Below are 26,674 nucleotides of genomic sequence, written 5' to 3' on the forward strand. Positions count from 1 at the left end.
TAGGTTAGGCTAGGCTTTTATTATCCCGTCAAGATGAAGGTGAAAGCGATTGAGTATGATTTTTTGTTTTCTACAGTATGTTGGCAGTTCAAGTGCGTCGGTGTCTATTCCAAAATCGGCGGAAGTCGCTCAACGCTCGTTTCACCCGAATATTTCACACTTTTATCACTGCCAATGTTGCGCTATAAACCAATTTTCGCAAATCTAATGTAAAAGACTGCCTACACAAGCAACAAGTTATACTAAATGTTTAGGATTAGTGTAAAACTGGCCTATGTCTCCTATAGTGGGCGGGACATAAGTAACATTCACCTATTATTATTATTATTATTATTATTATTATTATTATTATTATTATTATTATTATTGAATTAAAATAATGAGAATGTGAATTGCGAAGAGAACAAGAGTGAAGAACTGAAGAGATCTTGATTCCGTTTATAAAAATATAAACAGCTATAATACAGAAATATGAAACAGGAAGATCAAAGCCAGGTAAGGTTTTTTGTCTCTCTTTTGTCAGAAGATTTGGGTTAGGCGTGCGAACCAATATACAATTTTCCCGGACAGTGCTATACAATATGCAGTGATTCTCCAGTTGGCACGGTGCTGGCTGACGGCGAGGAGGGGATCGGCGAGAGTCCTCGAGGCGCGGTGGAGGGGGAGGCACGTCTGCCTCTCCGTGCTGCCGTAGCGCGGTCGTCTTTCCCACATTTCTCCGGCAGGGTGCCCAGTCGCTTCCTGGCCGTGCTAGAGTCACGATACGCGGTACTGCCTGGCAGACGGAGGCGCACGCCAGCCTGTCTGTGCGTTACGGAAGTGTGCCTTTGTGAACGTGCACATCTCTTGGATAATTCGCCAAGTGGTTTTTTTTTTAATTTGTTGTGTTGTGAAGATGGTTACCGGTGGTGGTACGGTTTCTCCGGCCGGGGTGGCTGGCCCCGGTGTGATTGCGACAAATCCCTCGGCATGCGTCGCCTCCGCCACCCCGACACCCGGTCCCGACTCTGCCGGACTACCTCCTCAGCGGCGGACGAACGAAAATCGAAGGGTGAGTAGTTTCAAAAATACTTTTTATAATATGCTATGTAGATAGTGCAGTTTCTCGGTTCAAAGTTACGTTTTCGAGTACTATGATATTTTAAAATGGTGAACTGTTATTATAAATTAGCATGTAATTTGGTGTTCTTTATCACACGAACCAAAATTTTATTTCGAGGAACGTTAGCTTCCACGACCAGTGTAACCTCATGGTTTATCCGTTTCTTACATCGTCCAAAATTGTAAGATTAAAAATACTGGCTTCCTTAGGGGTCTTTTGTGATCATAACCTAAATATTTAGGCGTATTTGGTTTCATTGTGCCATAAGCCAAGGATGAGTATTTAAAAAAAAAAAAACTAGCGCTAAGATAGTTTCAGTGATTTCTGAAGTGAAAATCTTTGAATTTATGAAGGATTTTTGTGAAGATGCAGTTTATCGTATATACAAGGTACAATAAAAGTCTACACTAACCAAACGTAACTTGTTACAGATTTGTATATGCAAAATGTATAAGCGGAGTACGAAGGAAACTATCTCAGCGCTAGTTTAGCCAAATTGGTATCTTTTTTTATGTAGATGGTGCAGTGTTTTTCAGTTATGTATTATTCAGATTTTTGACTAATATTTTAAAATGGTGAACTGTTAATATACGAGTAATTTAGCTTTTGTTTTGGCGTTTAGACTGAGGAATGTAAGCTTCCACGTCGAGTGTAGCCTCGTGGTTTATATCCATCGTCCAAAATTAAAAAGAAATGTGTATGAGATATAACTTAAATATTCAGGAATCTTTGTTTTTTTCCGGTTGAGGCATGGTCATGTTGTGAAATAGAACATTTTTCCTTTTTAAATCATTGAAGGGTAAATTATTGTAGCAGAAGCTTTATTTTGATTTCCCCATTTCTTATTGCAGCCACAAAATTATGAAGTAAGAAATAGGCCAACGAGTTTCTTGGAAAGCCAGTTTTTCATGCGTTTTGTAATCATATTTAACTGCAGATGTAAAGACCTTTACCAATAAGATAGCCACAGATCACACGAGAGACTTCTTCCATGCACATACGTGCGCATTTCAGTGTTCATAAAGACCTTTACCAAAAGCAAGAACTAAAAACTGTTATGTTTGGAACTTTGTTTCCCCAGCAGGCTTTTAGAACAGCTGTAATGGTTTTATCACAGATATGGTCCACAAAATACTAACTTTACTCCAGTTCTATTGTACTGTGTTTAATAGTCCATGGAAAACACTTTTCTTTTATTAACTTATTTACGTCGGGCACTGTGTTTTTTTATTGAAGATTGTTTTGAAGAATTAAAAAAATTCCGCTGCCCTAACATTTGTGCTTTTTTGAACTGTTACACTGAAAATAAGCCAGCTCTTATAAATTCTTAATAATGCTCCTGGATTATACTATTGTGTATCATACAATAGAATTGCTAAATCTAAAGTGGATTAACCGGAATTAATTTTGAAAGTTGCGCGTTTTTCACGAAGTGTGTTGAGTGCCAGTCGTAGTATACTGCTCATCAGTGAATATTTTGCTAAGTAGTAGCTTTAAAATACGGCACGCCAAGCTAATCCACGTGAGCTATTGGTCTGCGAACTGTGGCTTAAGAAATGAGGGTACATAAATATTAAGTTTCCTTTTTGTATTTCGGAATGCTAAGTTTTGAGAAACGGTATTATATTTTTTTTTTGGCTTCAGGGGTCATGTTTACACCGATAGAAGCATAACGCTTCAGTCTAGAATACAGGGGTTAAAGCTCTGATATTTTTAATATCGCGGGTCGTAATGTCACTGTTCGTCTAGGCCTAGGTAGACAATATAAACGAGTTTTCGGGTAAAATGAATCAATTCCCACATACAATTTAATGCTTTAAGTATGTTACTTTGCTGTAGAAGGATCATAGCTATTACATCTCTTGGCACAGTGCTAAATTTGGTGTGGGAATTGGTTCACTCTATCCGAGTTTTGTGTAGGATTGGCTTACAGATGTACTCCCATTTTTTTTGCCACTACTATTTTAATATTTTGTTTCTAATAGATCATACTCGGACCATTACTTGTTATTACACGAAAAAAAAAAAAACTATATACATGCCGAGGAAAGATGAATATCGAATTTTAAAACTTCTATCATGTAGATTTGTTGTGATTGTCACATTAAATTCGTAGAGTTCCACACATAATACACTCTCCTTGCATAGTGTTAATATTGCGTCGGACGTGAATTTAAGCGAAAATGGCATCACATTATTAACGGAATAACATCCATAATATGCGTAATTTTTAATTTAAATCATTGGACGAATCATTAAGAACTTTTGACTTCATACGCATAATAGGTGTCTACTCATAGTTAGCAGATAATATGAATTTAATTGCTAATCGAAATTCGTTTTAGCGAACTAGTTTAAAATAAAATAATAAGGAAATACTAAAAATGTATCGTCGTTGTTCCTACAATAACTCCTATGTGCAAAATATAAATTTGTTCAGTAGGAAGGAAAACACATTTATTCATTCTACGGCAGTAGTACATAAGAGATAGTGAATTCTTATGTTTTCGAAAGAAAGAAATATAATTACATATAGAAGATTTTAATATTTACTGTATCACTAGGCCTATTTAAGTTATTTAATAGAGCAAAATCTGAAAATCGATAATTATGTCACATAGGAGTTATTGCAGGAACGACGACGGTTATGCATGTATCATACATAACTGACAGCTCATATAAAAGTTAGTTACAATATTTCTTGAAACTGTTAAAATTGTAATCCAAGTTAACAGTACCCTGTTGGAATATACTACTCACATGCTGAGTCGTTTCTTGAAAGCTGTAAAATTTCTTTTGCTTTAATCGTATATGAAGAGTACACGGAAAAAAGATGAATGTCACATGGCGTGACGTCAGTATCTACTTCAATAGATTACTACAAAACGTAGTGTTGTTCTTATGAAATCTGGTAAAAAGAAGAATTATCACTACGGATAGTCATCCGTTCCTTATTTTTATTAGGAACAGCTATGCATTAATATACTGAATTAGATAATTATTTCAGCCTTTACAGCAATGTGACATTAATCTATTTTTCCCTGTACACTTCAAATGGAAAAGCTCACGGCCCCTGCATGACTTTAGCATCTCACCATAGAAGCTCTTTTTTTTTTATATATAATATCAGCTTAGTCAGTCTGTTCTCCCGCTAACAGTTTGGTTTTTAAAGTGGCGTCTTTGTATCTGTAAAGGCATATTGCAAACAATTTGTTTTCTTCGCAGTGATTTTGATTCCATTGATTGTTTAACAGGCAGATACTTTTAAGAAAATATGAAAGGGTCTCGTTTTGCGGTGTATAACTTTATTCCACTTTTTGAAGCGCACAGGCTTGTCTTTTTTTTTTTACCATGAGCTGCTGTTTCACTGTAAAATTTTAAATAAATGTACGTAATATCTTTTTATAAAAAATTCAATTTAGTTTTATTTTCTACATTTCTAGGGAAAGTAGTTCAGTGAAAATTTGGTAACTTAAAGGATTATTCTCTTTAGACCACTGGAGTTGCTCAGTCGGCTGAAGCGCTTGCCTGCTGATCCGGAGTTGCGCTCGGGCGTGGGTTCGATTCCCCACTTGGACTGATTATTTTTTTTATATTTTAAGTTATTTTACGACGCTTTATCAACATCTTAGGTTATTTAGCGTCTGAATGAGATTAAGGTGATAATGCCGGTGAAATGAGTCCGGGGTCCAGCATCGATACTTACCCAGCATTTGCTCATATTAGGTTGAGGGAAAACCCCGGAAAAACCTCAACCAGGTAACTTGCCCCAACTGGGAATCGAACCCGGCTCACCTTGTTTCGCAGCCAGACGTGCTAACCGTCACTCCACAGGTGTGCACTGGACTTGTTACCTGGTTGGGTTTTTTCCTGGGGTTTTCCTCAATCGGAAGGCATATGTCAGGTAATCTATGGTGAATCCTCGGTCTCATTTCGCCAAATCGGTACCATCTCGCTATCACCAATCCCATCGACGCTAAATAACTGGGTAGTTGATACAGCGTCGTTAAATAACTAAAATATTATCTTTACGTCCCTTTGCCCATACAAGCTTACTCTTATGAAACTATATAGGTAATAACGTAGCGATATGGAGCCATCGTAGAAAGTGACGTAATTTTTTCAATAGAAATTTATCCTAAAAAGATACCGAGTTTTTCAATCATGTGTAAAATCTGTGACGTTTCGGAACTATTTACATCTTCCATAGTCATGGTCATACCTCCTAAGATTGGAAGAGTCTTTTTTTACTGAAGGTACGTTAACCGGAAGCCACAAATTAAGTCACACAGAATTTGTGTGCACTCAAAGTTGGGTTCTGGCGTCTTGTCAGCCCATTTGAGTTGTGTGGATATAAAGGAAAAATAGTGACAGTGTCGTGTATAGTTCCTGGGGTAGCTAGTCGAGAGAGCATTCGTGCGCTAAGCGAAGGGTCCCGGGATCGATGCCCGGCCCCGGAACAATTTTTCCTTGAAATTATTCAAACCTGGTTTACAGGGAGCTACTACCTGACAGATTTGAATCTCTTTTTTCTGTCCCTTAAATTGTGGTTGATTATATCATACTGTAATTCTGGAGGTTATGGCTGGTATTTTACATCAACTAGGCAGTACAGCTCACTTGGTGTCAGAGGAAGAACAATACACCTTTAAGTCTGATTAGTGGAATATGTTTCTAGGTAGGGAGGGGGAAAGGAACTCGCCTCCCTAACCCGTTATTTCCTGGTTTATTGCCTCATGAGTGATACTTTATTGATGCCACTTATGAGATTCAAATCTTTCTTCGGACAGTTGGCTAAAAAAAAAAAAACAAAAAAAGAACATACTGCTCACGAATTCTGCTCGGAATCTAATCTCGGACGCTTTTGTAAGGAACTGAGCTGTACGAGTATTTAGTCGGAAATGCGGTGAATTGATGGAATTATGACCGAGCATTCCGAGAGTGACCGGAGAAAACTAGCACAATATCATTGTCCTCCACAAATTTCAGGCTAGTCTCGTCGGGAATTGAACTCGGGTCTCTCTGGCTTAGAAAGTGCATATCCTGTTACTATCTAGCACAAAGCCTCGACTGACAGCAGCATCTTGACGTGGTGCTTCGGCACACGACAAGCGGCACGTCATCTTGGCCAACATTCTGTCTGTGTTGGTTGAATTAAGGCCGGGCGTGCTGGGAAACAAATGTGTCTTTGTTCCGCCAGCGAATCTCGGACGCCGCACCGAGCTGTTTTCGTCGGGTTCCCAGCGCGTGGCACGCGCGTGACCCGCGTGTTCCGAAATCCTAGCAGTTTGTTTTGACCCGTCTTGATATTTTGAACGCTCTGCCACCTGGCATTGCTTGTTTTACTTCGTCAGTGACATACTGTAGCTCTAACATTCTACCAGTTTCTAGGCCATCGGTTACCCAGTTTTATTTGGCACGAAGACTGAAGTTTCTTGTTTTGATGTAATATTTATTGTGTATATGGCACACAATAGAATAAAATTATTGTTATTATTATTATTATTATTATTATTATTATTATTATTAATTTAATTTAATTTTAATATCAGAAAGTATTTTATTTCATAGAACTAATTTTGGTGAATATTGAACATAAATATGAAAAAAAAAAAAACATACGGAATAAGGATCTAAAGCACATTTACTACGTTTTCGTGAAGTCTGAATACGCTTACCATATTACCATATTGAAATTTTGATGAAAACGAGGATTCAAAACTATGAGTCTCACCTAAAAAGTGAGATGGGATTGACTTACATGGAAACACGTATCGTATTCGAAACGATTTCAATACGCCAAGCGCATGAACGATCGTAATTTGTCTGATCCGTATTTTACCAAGAGCGAGCGCAATTATTTTGTATGTTAGAAAGTCGTGTTATAATAACACAATATTTTGTATTTTCCTAAAATCCATTACTAACATTTTGCATTAATAGCCAGAATATTAAGTTTTCATGTACCTCATTTAGAAAACGCAATATACTGTAGTTCATAGCTAAAGCCTACAGGATGACCTTTGGAAACTTTAGCTTTCATATTCAAATAGTTTAACTGTCTTATACTTACACAATGAATAGCTCGTTTATAAGTCTTGTGTAAATTGTTTACTAATAATCACTGCGTACGTTGTGTATAACAGCACAACTGTTACACAGCTACGTCATAGTTTCGTCATTACTTCATAACGAAACGTAATAATATAACAGAGGTTCTGTATTGTGTCCGATAGTTAGCACTAGTGTAGCGATAAGTATCGATAGTACAACTGGGCCTGATCGATTACCACGCTATATTTTGGTTAGAGAGAACAGCTCTTTGGTTTGTTCTGTGGTTACAAGGCAACCATAATCATAATGACAATCGATACGAACTTCTATTCGTGCTGGTGTGTATAACTAACAGCAAAGCAATTGTCATGTATGTTACAACCTGTTTATATACATCTATCGCTTGTGCATGCTTTATTACTTTATTAGTAACGTTTTCTGTCCCAACTGTGCATAAGTCTCGTATAAAAACTATAAACGATGTATTAGTAACACCGTAAGTTATTAAAATTAAAACTATTCAATGTAATAATTATTATTTATCTTAGTATTACTTCTTTGAAGGCCTTTGATTATAAATTATTTTATTAGTTTTTTGCACATATTTTAACTATATCTTCCACGAAAAAGTTTTTTTTATTATTGTACTTAGTTTGGTTTTACGTAATGCTCAAATGAAAATTAAGCAAAATTTGGAATACAAAGCAACAGATAAAAAAAGACAATTGAGATTATAGACGAGGGTGCGGGGAAGGACGTATTCTACGTGAAAAACATTAGTTATAAATCTTATTCCATTAACTAGAATTGCGAACTCCAGGCCTGGAGCACTCTGAACAATTTCACAGAAAGATGGCTCGTAAGACTACTTGTGTACGATGTGGACGTGAGTCAATAAAGGGTAATAAATTGATTGTTGGCATGATTGAGCGCGCCGGCCGTTCATCGCGCTGGTTCCTTGCTGCGGTTTGCTCAGGGGGAGACACGGATGCGGGGCAGACCACATCCACGTACACCCCATTTTCCATCACGTACTGACTGACTTATCATGCGGAAAACCACCACATTTGTCTTCCCAACACTGCATCCGATTTCACAATCTTCAACTGCTGTTCGCAAATCGATCGTCACTTCTTCTTCCTCTTAATTTAAATTGTGGGAAAGCAATGGATTCCGGCTTCAATTATGATCTTAATCAGGATATCTTATATCCCCCTTTTACCACTGCTTTCATTGTGTTTTATACTTTTTAAATCCCTCGAGCCATCTGTGTAGCTCAGTCGGTTAAGGTGCTTACCTACCGATTTAGCTGGCCTTCTATGCCCAAGGTTGCGGGTTCGATCCCGGGCCAGGTCGATGGCATTTAAGTGTGCTTAAATGCGACAGGCTCATGTCAGTGGATTTACTGGCATGTAAAAGAACTCCTGCGGGACAAAATCCCGGCACATCCGGCGACGCTGATATAACCTCTGCAGTTGCGAGCGTCGTTAAATAAAAACATAACATTTAACCTACCGATTTAGAGTTGAGCTCGAGCGCGGTTCGATTCCCGCTTGGGCTGATTACCTGGTTCGGTTTTTCCGATGTTTTCCCCAACCGTAAGGAGAATGTCAAGTAATCTGTGGCGAATCCTCGGCTTCATCTCGCCAAATTCCATCTCACAATCATCAATCCCATCGATGCTAAATAACCTAGTAGTTGATACAGCGTCTTTAAGTAACAAACTAAAAATTCCCTTCATGTTGTGAATTTGTCGAGAGTACAGCAGAGACAGTCGTTCTTGGTCGGAAAAGCTTTTTTCATAGTCATTAATGGAAGAGTAAACGTGAACATGAGCTTGTGTGAACTGGTATAGACAACTATTCAGTCTGTAGGTGGACTGAAATCGTTCAGTACTGTAGTTACTGACCCACTTTGAAGGGAGAGATGAGATGAGTTAATTGTACCCTGAAAATATTCGTTCTACGTCACAAGACGTTACTGGAACAAATTTGAAATATGATACGTCAACATTTAACGAAGAATAATCCGGAAAAAATAAACGTGTTGCACACTCCTGTTTGCATAACTATTTTATAACAGATGAGTTTACTTTTTTGGAATCATGCGTAATATTCACATTACGTAAATAATACAATAATACTAAAAAGTCACTTTGTTTAGAGCCTAAAACACTAATATAAATTAACAATATTCTTCAAACTATTCACGACTGTACACAGCTCCACAGAATGATACTATGCTTTGTTTATGTGAACTGCGTATCGTGTGTAGCGGGTGGAAGCAGATCGAGGCGCTAGTGACATCTGTATACTACTCCTCGCTGTACTCAACTGAAATCTGTTTTGGTACGAACTTCCTACCTATGGCCAGGAGGTAAATGAGATAGGATGACCAGTTCCTTTCTCCCTCCGTTGCATACATCGCTGACTAGCTACTGTACATTAGGCTACACTAATCATACTTCAGATGTATACAAGGAATTGTTCTTCCTCTGACACATCGTCAAGTGAGAATGAAAGATTTCAGAATTTTGCAGCTTCACATTTTTTTCCATATTCCACATTCAGAAGAGTAAAAAATCTACTAAAAACTCTGGATTGTGACCGTTCTAATATGTTGAGGACATGAAAGAAATCCAATCATAGTTCTTCCTCACACCTCACCTTTTAAAGCATTTCCAGCACCGTACAATTATGGTCGAATTTGAGCCTTATTCAACAAAACAGATTTCCTTGATTAAAAATGAAAGCTCAAGACAAAGGAGTTGATTTTATCTGACTGATTAAAGTTAAAAAATACTTTTTCGCAAGCAATCATTTAGATCTGCACCTACAAATTTATAGGATATGACGCACAGATCTCACTTGGTACGAAAACAGAATGCTTCAAAAGGTGTGGTGAGAAGATACGGCCTGACAGGAACACGAAGTTGCATTGTGACATGCTTAATAATTTTATCTCGGGACTGTTAAATCAAATTGACTGACAGATGGGACGTATGACACACCATACTGAGGTTGAAGTAGTTGGCGGAAAGTAGGGCTGTGGGGCCACGAATAACGATGTGCACTGACTCACTTCACCAGACAACCGCTAGCATCCATGAGAACGTTGAATACCAGCTGTGTGGAACATTGTAATTTGAGTTTATAGTGTTTTTCTAACAACAAAAAGTCGTCCTTATTCAGTTTTACAAAACAAAAACTCTTTAATTAGAAACATACGATTTATATACAGGAGGAAAGGAACTACTACTACTACTACTACTACTACTACTACTACTACTACTACTACTACTACTACTACTACTACTACTACCAGTATTATTAGTAGACAGCGGAAAAAAAGTCAATCGGATGTGAAGGTAACTACAACGCGAGCATTTGTCTCGTCAGAGGGTTGTTGTTTACGTAAGCACAGTAGGCACATTAGAGGTGCGTGCAGGCAAGAACTGTTTTCGAATCGATGATACAGAAGGTGCCTGATATTTTGTGTACTTTCTATAAACTCTTTAAAGTGAGTATTGTCCACCGTTTTGAATGGAATATTACAACTTATCATTCGACACAAATCCTGGCAAAAGTCATATTTCATATTTGAGGCGGAATTTCAACTTTAACCCTTATTTTCTTCTAACATAGAGAACATTTTTCATGTGTTTCTGCCTATTATATTGATGTTCCCTCAATTGTTTCGTTATCTTTTTTAATGCACACATACATAACCGACATTTGTTTCTCCAGTATCAGTACTAAAATGTGGACACCATATTCTTGTATTAAAGAATACACCCTATGTTTTTTAACATGTCTTCGGCATTATGATCACTTCACCGAACACAATGAATAATATGTTTACGTATATCAATGTTCTCTGTTCACGTACGGACGAGGACTGACTGAGAACGCAGAGTGGCAGTTGTTTTCTGTGTTCGCGTGGTGCTCTCTGCGGACGGTACCGTGTTGTAGCTACCTACTTGGCAAGCGTGCACACCTCATGCCATAGTCTTATGCATACAGTACTTGTAAACTGTATACATGACTTTTATTTGACTTTTTTCCGCTGTCTAATTATTAGTTTTTGTTAAGTTTACTTAACCACCTCAACATCTGTGGTCATATCGCGTGTTAGTATCTGTGGGTATACCAGTAGGCATTTTTACTATTGTTGATTTTCTGTTTCTATTGTGTGTTGTAGATGGCTTGTGTTCATGCAATTGATTTATATTTTTTATCAATGTTTATGATATTGGTGAGGGAAGTCATGAAAAACCCCAGTCAGATTGGTCCGCAACGGGGTTCGAACTCGGACCTTCCGAATACGAGTCTAAAACGCTATTGTCTGAGCCAACTCTCTCGGCATTTTCCATTATAAGTGAATCGACGGCAAGGATGATTGTTTTACGAAGCAATAATGACTTGATGACAAGGAAACTGACGTATCCTTAGACAGCCTGTTCTCTTGATCCGCTATATAATATTTTCGCTGTAAGAAAAATCCTAATGTAAACAATAGCACCTGACTGAAGTGAGAATTCATTGGCCGCTGTTTGGCACCATAGATTCTCACTACGTGTCCCCTCCAACTGTTGTACGTTCTGTTTCATGTTAAACATTTCCCGTTACTCGTCAAGTAGACCTAACCTCACTACTATGCATTCTAATTACTGTAATTAAATTATTTTTAAGTCCTATGCCTTCACAATGGACAGTTGAGGATGCAGAAGCCATACTTCAGTACCACGTCCTTACGTGAACAACTACTAGCTCAAGTGACGCCAGCTTGTTACAAGAACATACTACTTCGGTATGATTGTTGGTATTCATCCGCGTTCAAAGTACATAACAAAACATAAAAGTAGCTTTTCTTTTACATAGCGTTTTAAATACGAGTGAAGTTAAATGTTTCATCGCATTTAACAACTAGAATTCAATTTCTTATTTTCAAATAATACAAGATTGTAGTTTCCAAATATGAACTATTTTATTTTCCTGCGTTATGTGAGTGTTTCGACTAGGAGCCAATCACGGGTATGACAGCAACGTACTTATGTTTACATTAGGATTTTTCTTACAGCGAAAACAGTATAGATATGAATGACTTCTTCCTAGGTCACCCCCTTCCCCTTCATTTGGATAGCAGCAAGTCCTTGCTCCGGAGAGACCTCCGGACGTTTCCTCCGCGAGGTATTGCACGCATTTCCGCCTCGTTATGTCGCCGATAGAAAGTGGCACTTTCCCACTCTGTGGTTACGAGTTCCTCTGCAATTCTCCCATGACCAGAGAGGACCGCTCGGTCTTGTTCTCAAGGTTGTATGCATCGCCAGTTTCCCAAGCAATTAGCCGATCCCGTCGGCTGGAACTACCAGCGAAGTGTTTTGATTCTCCTATCACAGTTTTTCTCACGTTTGCATTACAGTCGAGGGTGCAGGGCACCACAATGAGGAGAGAGGAGTTTTTTTACCTTGTGGAAGAGTCTTACTGAATGAATTCTCATGCCTTCCGGAGAGGTTTTAGACCCGGGATTTGGAGCAGGTGTCACACTGCCTTCTCCCTCGTTAATTCTTTCGCATATTTAAAGTGATAGTTGATAGCTTCGCACATGAGGAGATTTGTATTTGTCCTTGACATCCTGTGAGGTCCGTGATGGAGGTTGCTGAGGGATAGGTTTCCAGAGAGTGCTTCGAATTCTCCTGCCATTCTGATTTCATCATAACTATAAATTTTATGCCTTTTTTTTTTTTTACTTTGTACAGTATTTGTAGACTCTAGAAAGCCTGTCTAGTTAAAAGCAAGCTCTCACGGCATGTGATTTGTACTGTCATTATCATCATCATCATTATCGTCACCATAATAATCAGTGTAAGCAAGGATTATGCCAATCACGTGTTCCGCCTCCAGAAAATTTTAAAAGTCTTCCTTCATTGGTCGTTCCAACGTTTCATCTGTCTTCCGACTTGTCTTTCCCTTGTAGCTGCGAGGTATTCTAATCATTGGACTCTCTCATTATGTTGTACTAATTTTTCCTGTATTTTTCTGATACGGTAAAATGCCCTCAATGTTTAATTGGTGACTGATCTGTTTACTTTTATGATCTAGTAGTCCAAATCTCGCCAGCGATCTCAGAAGTCGCATTTTAGCGGCCTCAAGTCTTTATAGTTACGTTTTGGTCAGATTTCATATCTCAGAACCATACAACAATGTCAGAACCACCAGTTTTTTTTATTTAAGTGTAGTATGATAATTGGCTTTCCTTATTGGTGTGCAATAATTCATTGTGCCTATAAGTCTTAGCGAGTTTGAGTATATTTTCAACATTTGTAGGGATTATATAACTGGACTCACCTCACCGGCTCTGTGAAGAATGCGAAAGAAATCCATCAACTGTTACTCACTCCAAAGCTACTTAAAAACCACACCACTATTCGCCAGCTTCAACTGATAATGTCTACAGTACAAGCTTCATAAAAAACATTAACGAATCACTACACAAGTATTAACCCCGCAGTAGCTGAATGGTCAGACCTTTAGCCTGTTAACACCTCCTAACAGTTCCACTACATCCTCACTCCTAGCTTCCTCCTAGCCAGGGCCGGTGAGATTAGTCCCACACTGTAAGATAGATCGTAGTCTGGATATGTGAAAGGATTTGTTCTGCCACTTAATTCTCGGCTACTATTTTAATCTTGACTAAATTGATCCATAAAAAACTACCCAGTTTGATATTTTAAATTTCAATTCTTAACGCTATATCAGCCACAGAAGAATAAGCAATTAAAGTTTTTAAACCAGTTCGACGTATTCAAATTAAACTTACAGTAACATCTTGTATATAATACGTGACTGCAGTAATATTTAATGAATATATTAATAGATTTATACTAGAAGATCAAATAATGAAACTAGCTTGAACCATTGCTCCAACAGTTCCAAATTAATGGACAGGTCTTTTGTAAATTCGAACTTGTTGAGAGAAGTCTTACTTCCATCCATATCTTACAATGTTAAATTCCTCAGTTTTGGGTGCATTTTTCTTAGAAGTTATATACGAATTTAGGAAAAATAGGGCATCTTATGTACAGTAGCATACTTTTATATATACAACCGGATAAATAAATTCAAAATTTCAGTGAGCGGCAAAAAAAAAAAACTTGATAAAATTGTTTGCATTAAAAATCGCTAAAATTATTTTCTTAATTTGCTGAATATGGAAATAATATTAATTTTTTTAGCCTACTATGTAAAATGCCATCACATTGATATGCATATGTATATTAATTTCAGCCTTCTTACTTTCTGAGAAAAGTGTACAAATGTTACAAAAAATCTAGAACGTGCAGAAAAAAGATATAAAAGTTTCCATAACTTACAATATTAAATTCCTCAATTTTGGGTGCACTTTTCTCAGAAGTTATGAAAGCTACAAATGTAAAAGAAATAGGGCATATTATGTAACATACCTTTGATAGTTTTTGCATTCAGAATTACTGCAAACTATATTTTTGTTTTTCCTGAAGATAGGGCTAAGAGAGGAAATAAAATCTTATCATTTTACACATATTAAACTACCGAAAAATGATAAAAACCAAAATTTCATTTTTTTTGTCAAAATCCGGTGTACAGACTTCCCTTAAGGATGTAGGCAAGAGAAGAACATTTGTAGCAAAGTAGCTGCTGTGAAATGGATGAATAACGCTCCATAACTAACGCAGAGTCTATTAGACACATTATAAATGTGTTGTATTTGTCATGATTAAACGATAGCTTATACTGATAACTTAAAAACTAATATTTCTACGATGTATGCCAATAATAATATTTGGTTATTCAGTTTCTGTTTGAATAGACGATTACAGAAGCCAAACATTTAGTGACATGCATACACTATTGGTCGTCCATTTTTATTCTGACTTGTATTCAGACCCTTTCATCAATATTTTTGTAAGCGTTTATTATTCTCATAGTCACTTGAAAACAAGTGCCGGTGACATAAAATTTTTAATAACTGCTTTATGACCGAGTCTTACGCTGGCCACCACCCAGAATTCTGAGAAAAACACTACCGCTGCATAATGACAGTCCTAGAAGCACCATTTCAATCTTTCGGAACTGTAAAAGCTGTCTACCCAATGTTGTAATAAAAAGAGATTGTGTTAAAGTTCTGTGCTTGCAGTTTCCAATACTGAGTATTGACCTTCAGTGTTAAAATATTAATTACCCACATTTATGTAAAACAAATAATCGGTACTGCGTGATCGCATGTACAGATGAGTCAAGTTAAAGATGTTCGTGACTCTGCAGCTCACATGCAGAAGTACAGGGTCATGGTGGTCGCACGGAAGATTTTCGCGCGCATTTCATGCATCATTCCCGATCTCATCAACTTCACGTCGCACATCACCATCACCGCTAATGTTACTGATGGAGAACGGACAAAGCACGTAGTCCACTGTTAGAGATAGTGTTTTGTTTACACTTTGTAAATCTACCGTATGGGATCCCCAGTAGAACGGTTGAAAAATAACAATTATGCTATAGGAATTCTGGAATATGGAGTCAAAATTTCTAAAGCTGTCACAAGCAAAGAACAGACTGCTGATAGCTGCGTAACGTTTATTTCTCAACTCCCTTCTATCCACTGCCCTCTTGAATTCACCACTCGGCTTTTAGGTGCCACGAGGCAAGTGAAGACGGCTTTGCAACATAGATACGGAAGGGGAGAATGTATTTTCATATCTTACAATGTTAAATTCCTCAATTTTGGGTACACTTTTCTCAGAAGTTATAAAAGATACAAATGTAGAAAAAAAGAGCTAAATAAACTTAAAATTCCACTGAGCTGTTGGCAAAAGAATTCATCAATAACATTTTTGCATTAAAATTACTACAAATTATTATTATTTTTTTTTATTTTTGCTGAAGATAAAAATAATCTTCCATTTTTTTTAGCCTACTGTATAAAATGCCATCACATTGATATTGTATATTAATTTAAGCATTCTGGGTACAATACTTTCTCAGAAAAGTGCACCAATGTCACAAAAATAAGAAAATGCAGAAAAATGGTGTCAAAGTTTTCATATCGTGCAATGTTAAATTTCTCAAAATTTTGGGAGCACTTTCCTTAAAAGTGATCGAAGATACATATGTAGGAAAAATAGGGCATATGTAACATACTTTTATGTATAGAATCGGTTTAATAAATTTAAAATTCTACTGAGCGGTTAACAAAAAAAGTTTTCGTTGATAACATTTTTTTTTTTTGCGTTAAGAATTGCTACAATATTTTTGCTGAAGATAGTGCTAAAAGCTGACAATTAGAAGAAATAAAATATTATCATTTTACACATATTAAACTACCGAAAAACGATAAAAACCAAAATTTTATTTATTTTTTGTCAAAATTCGATGTAGGCTACAGACTCCCCGTAACTCGTCATTATGTAAACACTTCCGCGCTTAATAACAATGCCCATTTTTTTTTCCTCCGAGGAGGGAGAGAGGAATGCTGCTACTGTCATCCTCTGAGGAGTTTAGTGCTGAGAGGAATGCGGTTCCGACTAGCCTAGCCTGGAGTGGGAGGGAACAGTGACAGCGGCAGTCTGGAAGTACAATCATACTGAAAACATTTCACTCGTATATAGAGTACCTAACACGTGCACACAGTCACACACTACTACAAACTGAAGACTGCATATTTTTGGACGATTAATACTTCCCACTTCGCTCGGCTCGGCTTGGCTGTAGCAACAAAAGAATCTACCTGCAACCCCCCCCCCCCCGCACCGATGGCAAGAATACCTCAGGTTCCAGCGCTAAACTCGTCGGAGGAAGAAAGTAGCTTCAAATGCCGCGCTCTGGCCCTGTACCTTCCATGCGCTTCACTAGAAACTTCAGAAGTCGCTTCTTTGATTGCTGTAGCTGTAGGAGAAATCGCGGCGTCGGTAGATAAATCGTTCAGCTCTCAAATATTTAAAATAAATTTACCCCCAGACACAATTTTAATATGTTATCGTGAAAAATTTTATTTTTTTTTTCTGATTCCAACACTTGGAAATTTCTAAATAGTAGGACTCACTAGTTGTGTGGTCGCCATGATACAATACACCATCATAGACAAATCACGCACTCAGTTTCTATGACAAGCAGACAAATCCCACTTCTGTCCAAAAAATGAAGTCCACATTCCTTAGATTTTCAGTTCGATGTATTACATTTATTTTCTTCTTTCCCTTCGCCTGTCCTGTGACCTATATTTGCGAACACGTTGATGATATATCGCAGCATTTAAAATGGCTGTCCACGTGCATGCATACTCACAAGGTTATAAAACAGCTAGTTTGAATTGAAAATTCTAACAGTATTTTATTTCATGGCCGTAGGAATAGTATATAGCGGCCAAGTCTATATAGAACAGTTCTAAATGCTCTCTTTGAACGTTATGTAATACCTTTACGTCTTTGTGACAGGTCTATCTTTTATTTTGAAATTACTCTCCAACTGTCCTTTCAATAACACTGTGGTTCAAGCCTACTGTATATTGAAATGGAGCCAGACTTTATTTTTGATGTTTTTGTTACTCTTTGGCAAAATTATATTTTGGTTATTTTTATTACACAATACCTCGAGTTATTGAACTATGAAGTCGTGTATTTAGTTCATTACGCTTACTATACTTCCCTCGAACGAATTAGATAAAATAATAACTTCTCACGAAGAAAGGGGGATAGCTGTCTGACAAACCAGGTCACCATTAAGATCCGGATTATGCAAGACAATACAATATAATAATTCAATTTAACTAATTAACATGAAAACTGTACTAATTTGAAAACTAACATTATTAACTATAAAACAGCAATAAAAGTCTGATACACTTCGAAATTATGCAGGAATTATTAGAATTTATTGAAATATAACTATAGGCCTATAATGATTTTATAGAATACAGATTTCTTCTTCTTATTCTTCTTCTTCTTCTTCTTCTTCTTCTTCTTCTTCAACTTTTGATGTCTGTGCTCTGATTGAGATTCAAAAGTATCCTGGGACGATCTTTGCTGTAGATTCCCATTGGGTGTACAGTATGGGCTTCAGTCTTTTGGTCTGTACTTTGTTATGCTAAAAGTTTGAGTTTATTGTGCGATGTTGTGTACATTTTATTTCTTACAGCCTATTTTCCTTATAGTAAATGTATAGGCTACAAAAACAAATTGGTTTGCTACGAGTATGAACATAATTTCTTTATTAAGATAACTTCCGTACGAAATCTAATTCTTGCCTTGAAATTTATTCTCTACGTACACATAGATTATTGTTCTCCGCAGCGGTTCACATAATGGCGTATCTCGTTGGGAAACTAGAGGGTCCGAGTTCGATTCTTGACAAAAATAATTTATTTTTCTTCAAAAGGAAATAGGTGCAGTGTTCTTTTCGTCTTCTTTCTTTCTTTCTTTCTTTCTTTCTTTCTTTCTTTCTTTCTTCGTTTTTATGATGTTATCACAGTATATACAGTCACGAAGCTTGAGTTGTGAGGGTGCTAGGAACAATAGACTGTGCCGGTACTATTTCGCATTATCTGTGATGAGGCGATAGTAGCGATCCTAGTGGTTAACAACTATCTATGGATGCATATTTACTACGTATTGAGCTTCGTGACTGTATATACTAGACTGTGATGTTACATTAAATGTGCGATGGTGTTACTCCATGCTAAGAAAATTGTATAAAATACCTATTTGTGAAAGTATAGCGGTGACAGACAGCTATTAACATAGACGAATATCTGTATTCAAGAGAATCGTCTGCACTCTAAACATGGCCCCATTTCCATTTATTACGCAGTTTATTTAGTTGTAACTTGACGATAAGGGGAGTAATCATTTCTGCATTCTGGCCCTAGGTTGAAAAGAGCTGTCACTTGCTGTTCCATGTAAATGAGATAAATATTATCAGGTTCTCCTGTACTAGTTTACATAATGGCTTTTTTATCACTCCTTGCAGTGTAAGTGCTTTGCTACGTTACGCTGCTTAAAAATGAACAAATATTTCATATTATTACGCCACCAGCATAATGTAGATTTCTGTAGCTCCTGCATACATTAAAACATAAGTGTTTATTATTGTTTACATCGTTGCTAAATGCATGCATGCATACATACATACATACATACATACATACATTCTTATTCTAAGTCACGAATGTTATAGGCAACATAAAATATCTCAATTTATAGGCCTATTTATTGCAATATTTGCATAACATTTTGAAAATTAGGATTCTTTCTCGAAACAAAAAAAGTATTTATAATTTATTTGGAATTTTAATAATTATTCCTTTTCAGTTTAGTTTTTGCAGAATTTGTGTGAACGATTTAGTCGCAATTTTAAATGACGAAAGTATGCAATTGGCCGTTAAGAGTTCCTACACCGTTAAGCCTTAATGATGTGCGAATATTTCTACATATTTTGTATGAAATGAATTCCAAGAGATTGCTTTAATCATCTATCCGTCCAGCAGAGCGTGGAAGTGGGGACACCTGACTGAAAATAAAATACCAAATGTGTTCTCTGCGGTGATAACGAAACTCTCTGGTCACCTTCAACTTTTATGTGGGCACTGGAAGCCGTCGAGGTCTCGATAGCGCGTCCCCTGAGCTGATACGGCGATACGCCCACTGAGCCACGTGTAGAACTTTGAAGTTCACTTCTCAACCCAGACATGACCGAGTTGACTATAGATTTGTGTCTAGCTTATGTAGGTAATATACAAAGTCAGAACTCATTCAGGCAGCAAGTTGTGCCGCTTAATGTTTTTTCTGACGCTACAAAGTGCGGGATTTTTGAGGGTTTTTCATCGTGTCATAGGTGCAGAAACTTCAACATTTAGGAAATATATTATATTGGCTCTATCATCTTGGCAAGGCAAGAAAAGGTGAAGGTACTTTCTGAATCTGTCTGTTTTGGATCCGTCAATGTAATCAGTTGGACTCATTGAATCTGTAAATCTATATGTTGGACTCGTCAATTGATCCGCCAGTTGTCTTTGTCATCCGCCAATTGTGTATGTTTTAATCACTCAATCTGTTGGGTCGGTTGGTTGTCTCAGGTCCATCAGCTATGTCTCTTAGATCCCTCAGTTATATCAACAACTCAAAATTTCAAAGTTTTGAGAATACTGCATTTTAAAGCTTCACGTTGCTGCGAAAAATCCAATTAACCCACTCTAATTTCAAACTTGCATAACTTATATTTACTTACTTACTTACTTACAAATGGCTTTTAAGGAATCCGCAGGTTCATTGCCGCCCTCACACAACCCCGCCATTGGTCCCTATCCTGTGCAAGATTAATCCACTTTCTATCATCATATCCCACCTCCCTCAAATCCATTTTAATATTATCCTCCCATCTAAGTCTCGGCCTCCCCAAAGGTCTTTTTCCCTCCAGCCTCCCAAGTAATACTATATGCATTTCTGGATCCGCCCATACGTGCTACATGCCCTGCCCACCTCAAACGTCTGGATTTAATGTTCCTAATTTTGTCAGATGAAGAATACTGTACAATGCGTGCAGTTCTGCTTTGTGTAACTTTCCCCATTCTCCTGTAACTTCAACCCTATTCTCAGACACCCTTAAGCTCTGTTCCTCGCTCAAAGTGAGAGTCCAAGTTGCACAACCATACAGAACACTCGGTAATATAACTCTTATAAATTCTAACTTTCAGATTTTTTGACAGAACTTGCATATATTAAATATCATTAACAGAATTTGGAGTAATTTCAGTGATCCTTGGATTTTTCACAGCAACATGAAGTTTTAAAATGCAGGTTTCTCAAAACTTTAATTTTTTTTTTAGTTTCTCTTTTGAACTGGTTCGTCGATATATCTGTTGGTGCGTCAGTTATTTCTGAATACGTCCGCCAATATGTTTGTTGGATCCGTCAGCCAGTTCTGTCTGTTGGATCTGTTCGGAAGCTCTGTCGTTGGATCCGCGAGTTCTATGTGCAGGATCTATCAATTCTATCTGTTGGATTCTTCAAACATTCTGTTGGGTCCGCCGGTTTATCTGTTGGCTCCGTCAGCTTATCTGTTGGATTCGTCCTTAATAATAGTTCTTGTTAGACCCAACAACAGTTGTATTCCCCTCTCTTGACTTCACTGATAAAGTTGAACTCATAGGCTTATTGTACATACTCTGAAACGTTGGATGTCTCTGCGTCTTTGACACGGTACAAAAGCCCAAAAATATTGCATGACATTGAAAGCCGTTGAAGTTGTTGGATTCGTCCTTAATAATAGTTCTTGTTAGGAGACCCAACAGTTATATTCCCCTCGCTTGACTTAACTGATAAACTTGAACCCATAGGCTTATTGTACACAACTCCGAAATGTTGAATGTCTCCGTGTCTTTTGACACGGTACAAAAACCCAAAAATATTGTATAACATTGAAAACCGTTGAAGTTGTTGGATTCGTTCTTAATAATAGTTCTTGTTAGGAGACCCAACAGTTGTATTCCCCTCTCTTGACTGATAAAATTGAACCCATAGGCTTGTTGTACAGTATTGGAAAAAAAAAAAAAAAAAAACCGGACCGACCCTTGTAGCTGATATCAGAGCCTTGTTCACTCCAGAGCACGATAGACTGGTAACTAAGACTTTCGTGGTTCGAGTCCTGCTGGGAAGGAAACTTTTTTTTGTTCCTTATTCAAATTTATTCCCAATACTTGTCGATTGCAGCGATATTTTACTATTTAATTAACTTATTATTCCCAGAACATAAATTTTATCAGCTTAATTTCTAATGACTTTCGAAATGGGCTACATCAGCAGTTGAAACTACAACAATTCCAATAGATTACTCGTATCTTGTGAATGCGGGCGTGGCATGCGCAATGGCTCATTTCGGGGACTTCGATTATTCCGTCGGTCCGGTTTATTTTTGCCTCTACTGTACATAACTCCGAAATGTTGGATGTCTCCGCGTCTTTGATACGGTACAAAAATCCAAAAAATATTGCATAACATTGAAAGCCGTTGAAGTTTTATCGATATGTTTGTTCATGTAGCCTACTGAAAGTTTACCAAATTGAAATTGAAAAAAGAATTCTAGTGTAATCCTTGTAAACTTGTCAGTTTTATTGAAATATTCTCGTTTCTCGCACTAGGCTGTTTAAGTAGGTACATACACTGTAGTTTCGGTTTCGGTTGTATGTAGCGAGATGTCTGTTGCAATAGATAGAACAATGCGAAGCACTCGTGGAGTCGAGACTACATTGAATACGGACACGAACCCCTGAAGCTCGCTCGCATGCTGGGGCGTGCAATGAAACATTAGTTCAAAATATTTTGGTGAAGTTTAATATATCGGGTCGGTACACCCGATGATCCTGCAAGGCCCGAGAGAGTCGCTATGTGGTCTTAAAAATTTTATCACGTAGGCTACACATTACAAGAACACGCGTCGATCCTTCATGCAATAAGCAGTGCATATACCAAGAGCTTCATGGCCCATTACACGTGCACCAGTTCTAAAATCCATTTACCTCTGGAACCACATATACTATCTTACACGGGCTATATTTTACGCAGTCTAAACCGAACCGGTCAACAGTTTTATGGCGTAACACGTAGTCCCCCTTCCCACTTCTTTCCTTCCAGCTGTCTTTCTGCAGTTAGTACGCGGAATTTATTGCAAACGCATGCAAATTAATATTGCCTCTGCTCTCTTTCTTCTTCTGTCTTGTCTCTAGTTTCTTTCGCAAATTATCACCGGTCTAAAGAATCTAATTCATGTGCTACCAGAATCGACTTGCACAATGTAATGGATATGATGTTTTGTAAATGAAGACTTTTAATTACCAGGTTTAGGTATGAACGATTAATGACATCGTTTTAAACCAAAGAATCTCTTATTTTCTGATTTATTTCTTGGGGGGGGGGGGATTTCCTAATTTTTTTTTTCTTTTTGAGGGCGGATTTCGTTACATTCTGGTACTGATATCATAGGATCCGAGGCGATAAATTCTTAAGGGCGAAAATAATAGCTTATTTTCCTTCCTAAAGGAAGTATTCCTAAGACTGTGTTTCAGTTGGAAGACCCGGAGGGAGGCCGAGACGTAGATCCATTCGTTTCATTTAGTGTTCCGCCCAAGGGCAGGTCTTTCACTGCAAACCCAGCTTTCTCCAATCTCTCCTATTTTCTGCCTTTCTCTTCGTTTCCTCATAAGATCCATATATCTTAATGTCGTCTGTCATCTGATATCTTTTACCCCGAACTCTTCTCCCGTTCACCGTTCCTTGCAGTGCATCCTTCAGTAGGCAGTTTCTCCTCAGCCAGTGACTCAACCTGATGAGCTTTATCATCATACTTTCTTCACCCACTCTTTCAGCTTCATTTGTTATTCTGTCTGTCCACTTCACACGTTCTATTCTTCTCCATATCCACATTTCAAATGTTTCTATTCGCTTCTCTTCATTTCATCGTAATGTCCATGTTTCTGCCCCATAAAATGTCGCACTCCATACAAAGCACTTCACTAGTCTCTTCGTTAGTTCTTTTTCCAGAGGCCCGCAGAAGATGCTTCCTTTGCCATTGCTATCCTGTTTTTGACTTCCTGGCAGCAGCTCATGTTACTGCTTGTAGTATACCCCAAGTATTTAATATTTAAAGCTGTCAACTTGCTTCACTGCCTCATTTAGAATTCGCAAGTTAATCTTCTGTAAGATGTAGCTGGAGGATAATATTACAATGGATTTGAAGGAGGTAGGATGCAACGGTGAATTATGAGAGAGGTTGGATTTGTATCGGATTTTTACCGCTGCTAGTAAAATTTGAGGATCACAGCATTCTTTGAGTTTAATCTATTTTCCGCTTTGATGTGAAAGGGAGGTGAGGGAGTATTCTAATTGTTGGCACAGTTATAATGGGACATTCAACTGGATTTAACCACTTTCATCGATGTCAGCGATAGGATACTTATTTTCTGCCATATTTTTCACATTAAAACGAAGATATACTTAGTCGACCTTAGAAATGTTATATTGATATTTCTCTTACATTGAAAATGTCCAATCGAAACCTCTTGTGTCTAAACACTGGTATTGTCCTTAACATATGCAAATTATTGTTTCAACTACAACATTTCGAAACTTTGCTGTTATTAGAAATTTATTTATATTACATAATATGCTAACATGTTTTAGTTCAATAAATATAATTATTTTCAATATCATGGATATTAATCAAAAACTAATTAATTTTTTTCTGTTGTTTCAGAGTAATAAACCTATCATGGAGAAAAGGCGTCGAGCTCGAATCAATAACTGTCTTAATGAGCTGAAAACACTGATACTGGACGCCATGAAAAAAGATGTAAGTAGTTAAATATTATCGATCGCAAGACACGTACAATGTTTGAACATTATATTTTGTTTGCATGTCATATTCAGAAATGGTTCCGCCAAAAATAACTTTAAAAATCTTACCATTATTCCATTTACATTTCTGACATTGAAATTGTACCCACAACATTACTATCTTACATTATATTAACTGTAGACCAATGTTTATAAACGACATGTTTCATCGTGTTGGTAGGGGAGATCTCATATGCTGTTGCTATTGATACGAAATGTGTCTTGTTCACTTTTCTTCGTTTTTTTTTTTTTTTCATAATTTAAAAATATATCTGTATAATGAAGTGCTTTATATGAAAGCAGCAAGATTAATAGGTTTATAGATTGTAAGAAATGAGGCAGAGTACTTATGACAGTTTTCTTTTGTTGCAGCCTGCAAGACACTCCAAGTTGGAGAAGGCCGACATCTTGGAGATGACGGTGAAGCACTTGGAGAACCTTCAACGTCAGCAAGTAGCAATGTCTGCAGCAACAGATCCAAGTGTACTGAATAAATTTCGAGCAGGGTTTACAGAGTGTGCCGGCGAGGTGGGTCGTTTTCCAGGACTTGAATCCCCCGTTCGAAAGCGACTTCTTCAACATCTTGCGAACTGTTTGAACGGCACCACAACTGCAGCCCCTTCTGGCACTGGTGTACCACAACCTTCCCCACAGGACTCCTCTCCGGCACCACCTCAGCACCAGACGGCAGTTCAGGTGCACATTCTCCCTTCTTCGACGACCACAACAGTGGACAACCATCAGACTCCAACCGCAGTGTCTGCGTCATCACCGCCAAACGGTATCTTCTTTACGACGGGTCCAAATGGTGCAGGACTTCAGTTGGTTCCAACTCGCCTTCCAAATGGTGATATAGCTCTTGTGCTACCTTCCTCTGGCTCCGGTACCGCCCAGATCTTCAGGCAAGCTGCTACAATCACCACCGCCTCTCCGGCATCTTCACCAGCACCATCCTCTTCGTCGTCGTCCTCTTCACCACTTCCAATGCTTATCCCAATTCCAACTCGCACGTCTTCAACTGCCTCCGCGTCTTCATCCACGTCATCGTCCTGTGCTTCGACGTCGACCTCGCCGGTAGCATTTGATAGGCTTGCGGTGAGCAGTCCACCTCAAACAAGTACTGTAGTGAACCATCCTGCGTGCAGAGACATGGCCACATCTCCCGCGGCGTACCATTTGCCAGTGAGTCCTCAGAGCAGTCACCATGGTAACGGTGGCTATGAAGTGATGGACCAACACCCGCCTCTAAGGCCCTACAGCCCACCAATGCAGAAACCTCTTGCGTTGGTTGTTAAGAAGGAGACGGCGCCAGAAGTTCCCAGTGTTGAAGAGAAACCCTGGAGGCCGTGGTGATCCACCTAGAACACTAATGTGATGTTTGTAGATACTCCCCAGACATTCAACTGTGAAATAAAGTGTTCCACATCTAGATTCAATTCACATTCACGTGTTCCCTATGCATATGAATTATATATAAACTTATAAACTAACGAATGCCCATGAGTTACACAGTAACATAAATCATTACCTATTTTGTTTCAATTGAAGGCATTATTACAAAAACAACCCCCGTCAAAATTTCTATTTTTCAGGAGAACAATAAAAAGAAATAGAACAACACATGTCAGCTTTTTCCGTACAACTGATGTTTATCCTTGTGGCTATTGCACCTAACATGGTTCATTTTTGAAGTCTATAAACATTTGAAATAGTACCAAATGTGTCCTTAATTCAATTTCATTAAAAATAACTAGAGCTGTTTTCGTAATAATGTCTTCAATTGCTATATATTAATTACAGAAACCAAAGTTATATGAGATATGTTTGAAAATAAATCTGACAAAATTAACGGAATCTGTATGTTTGTAGCTGTGCTATTCGTGTTACATGGGCGTTCGTATTATTGTTCACTCTGTAATTAGGGCTTATAAATTAAGGATTTCGTGTTCTTTAAGTCGACTTTGTTTCTTCGAAAAAACATAAGAAATGAAGTCAAAATATTTATATTTGCATGAAGAAATCTCTAAAGTTATATACATATAAGTGAGCATGATTTTTGAAGCATGGAAATCAGCGAATTTATTTCTTTTTAATCACTA

General features: G+C 37.7%; 1 protein-coding gene across 1 annotated transcript; it reads left to right on the top strand.

Annotated features, from left to right (window-relative positions):
- Positions 1–636: 636 nt before the first annotated feature.
- hry (bHLH transcriptional repressor hairy) lies at positions 637–26,172 on the top strand. The gene is made up of 3 exons (XM_069821072.1): positions 637–1,051; positions 24,436–24,531; positions 24,948–26,172. The coding sequence occupies exons 1-3, from the start codon at positions 896–898 to the stop codon at positions 25,926–25,928; spliced, it is 1,233 nt and encodes a 410-aa protein (XP_069677173.1). The 5' UTR covers positions 637–895; the 3' UTR covers positions 25,929–26,172.
- Positions 26,173–26,674: the final 502 nt, after the last annotated feature.

This window comes from Periplaneta americana, chromosome 1 (assembly GCF_040183065.1).
Source record: "Periplaneta americana isolate PAMFEO1 chromosome 1, P.americana_PAMFEO1_priV1, whole genome shotgun sequence".
Classification (NCBI taxonomy): domain Eukaryota; kingdom Metazoa; phylum Arthropoda; class Insecta; order Blattodea; family Blattidae; genus Periplaneta; species Periplaneta americana.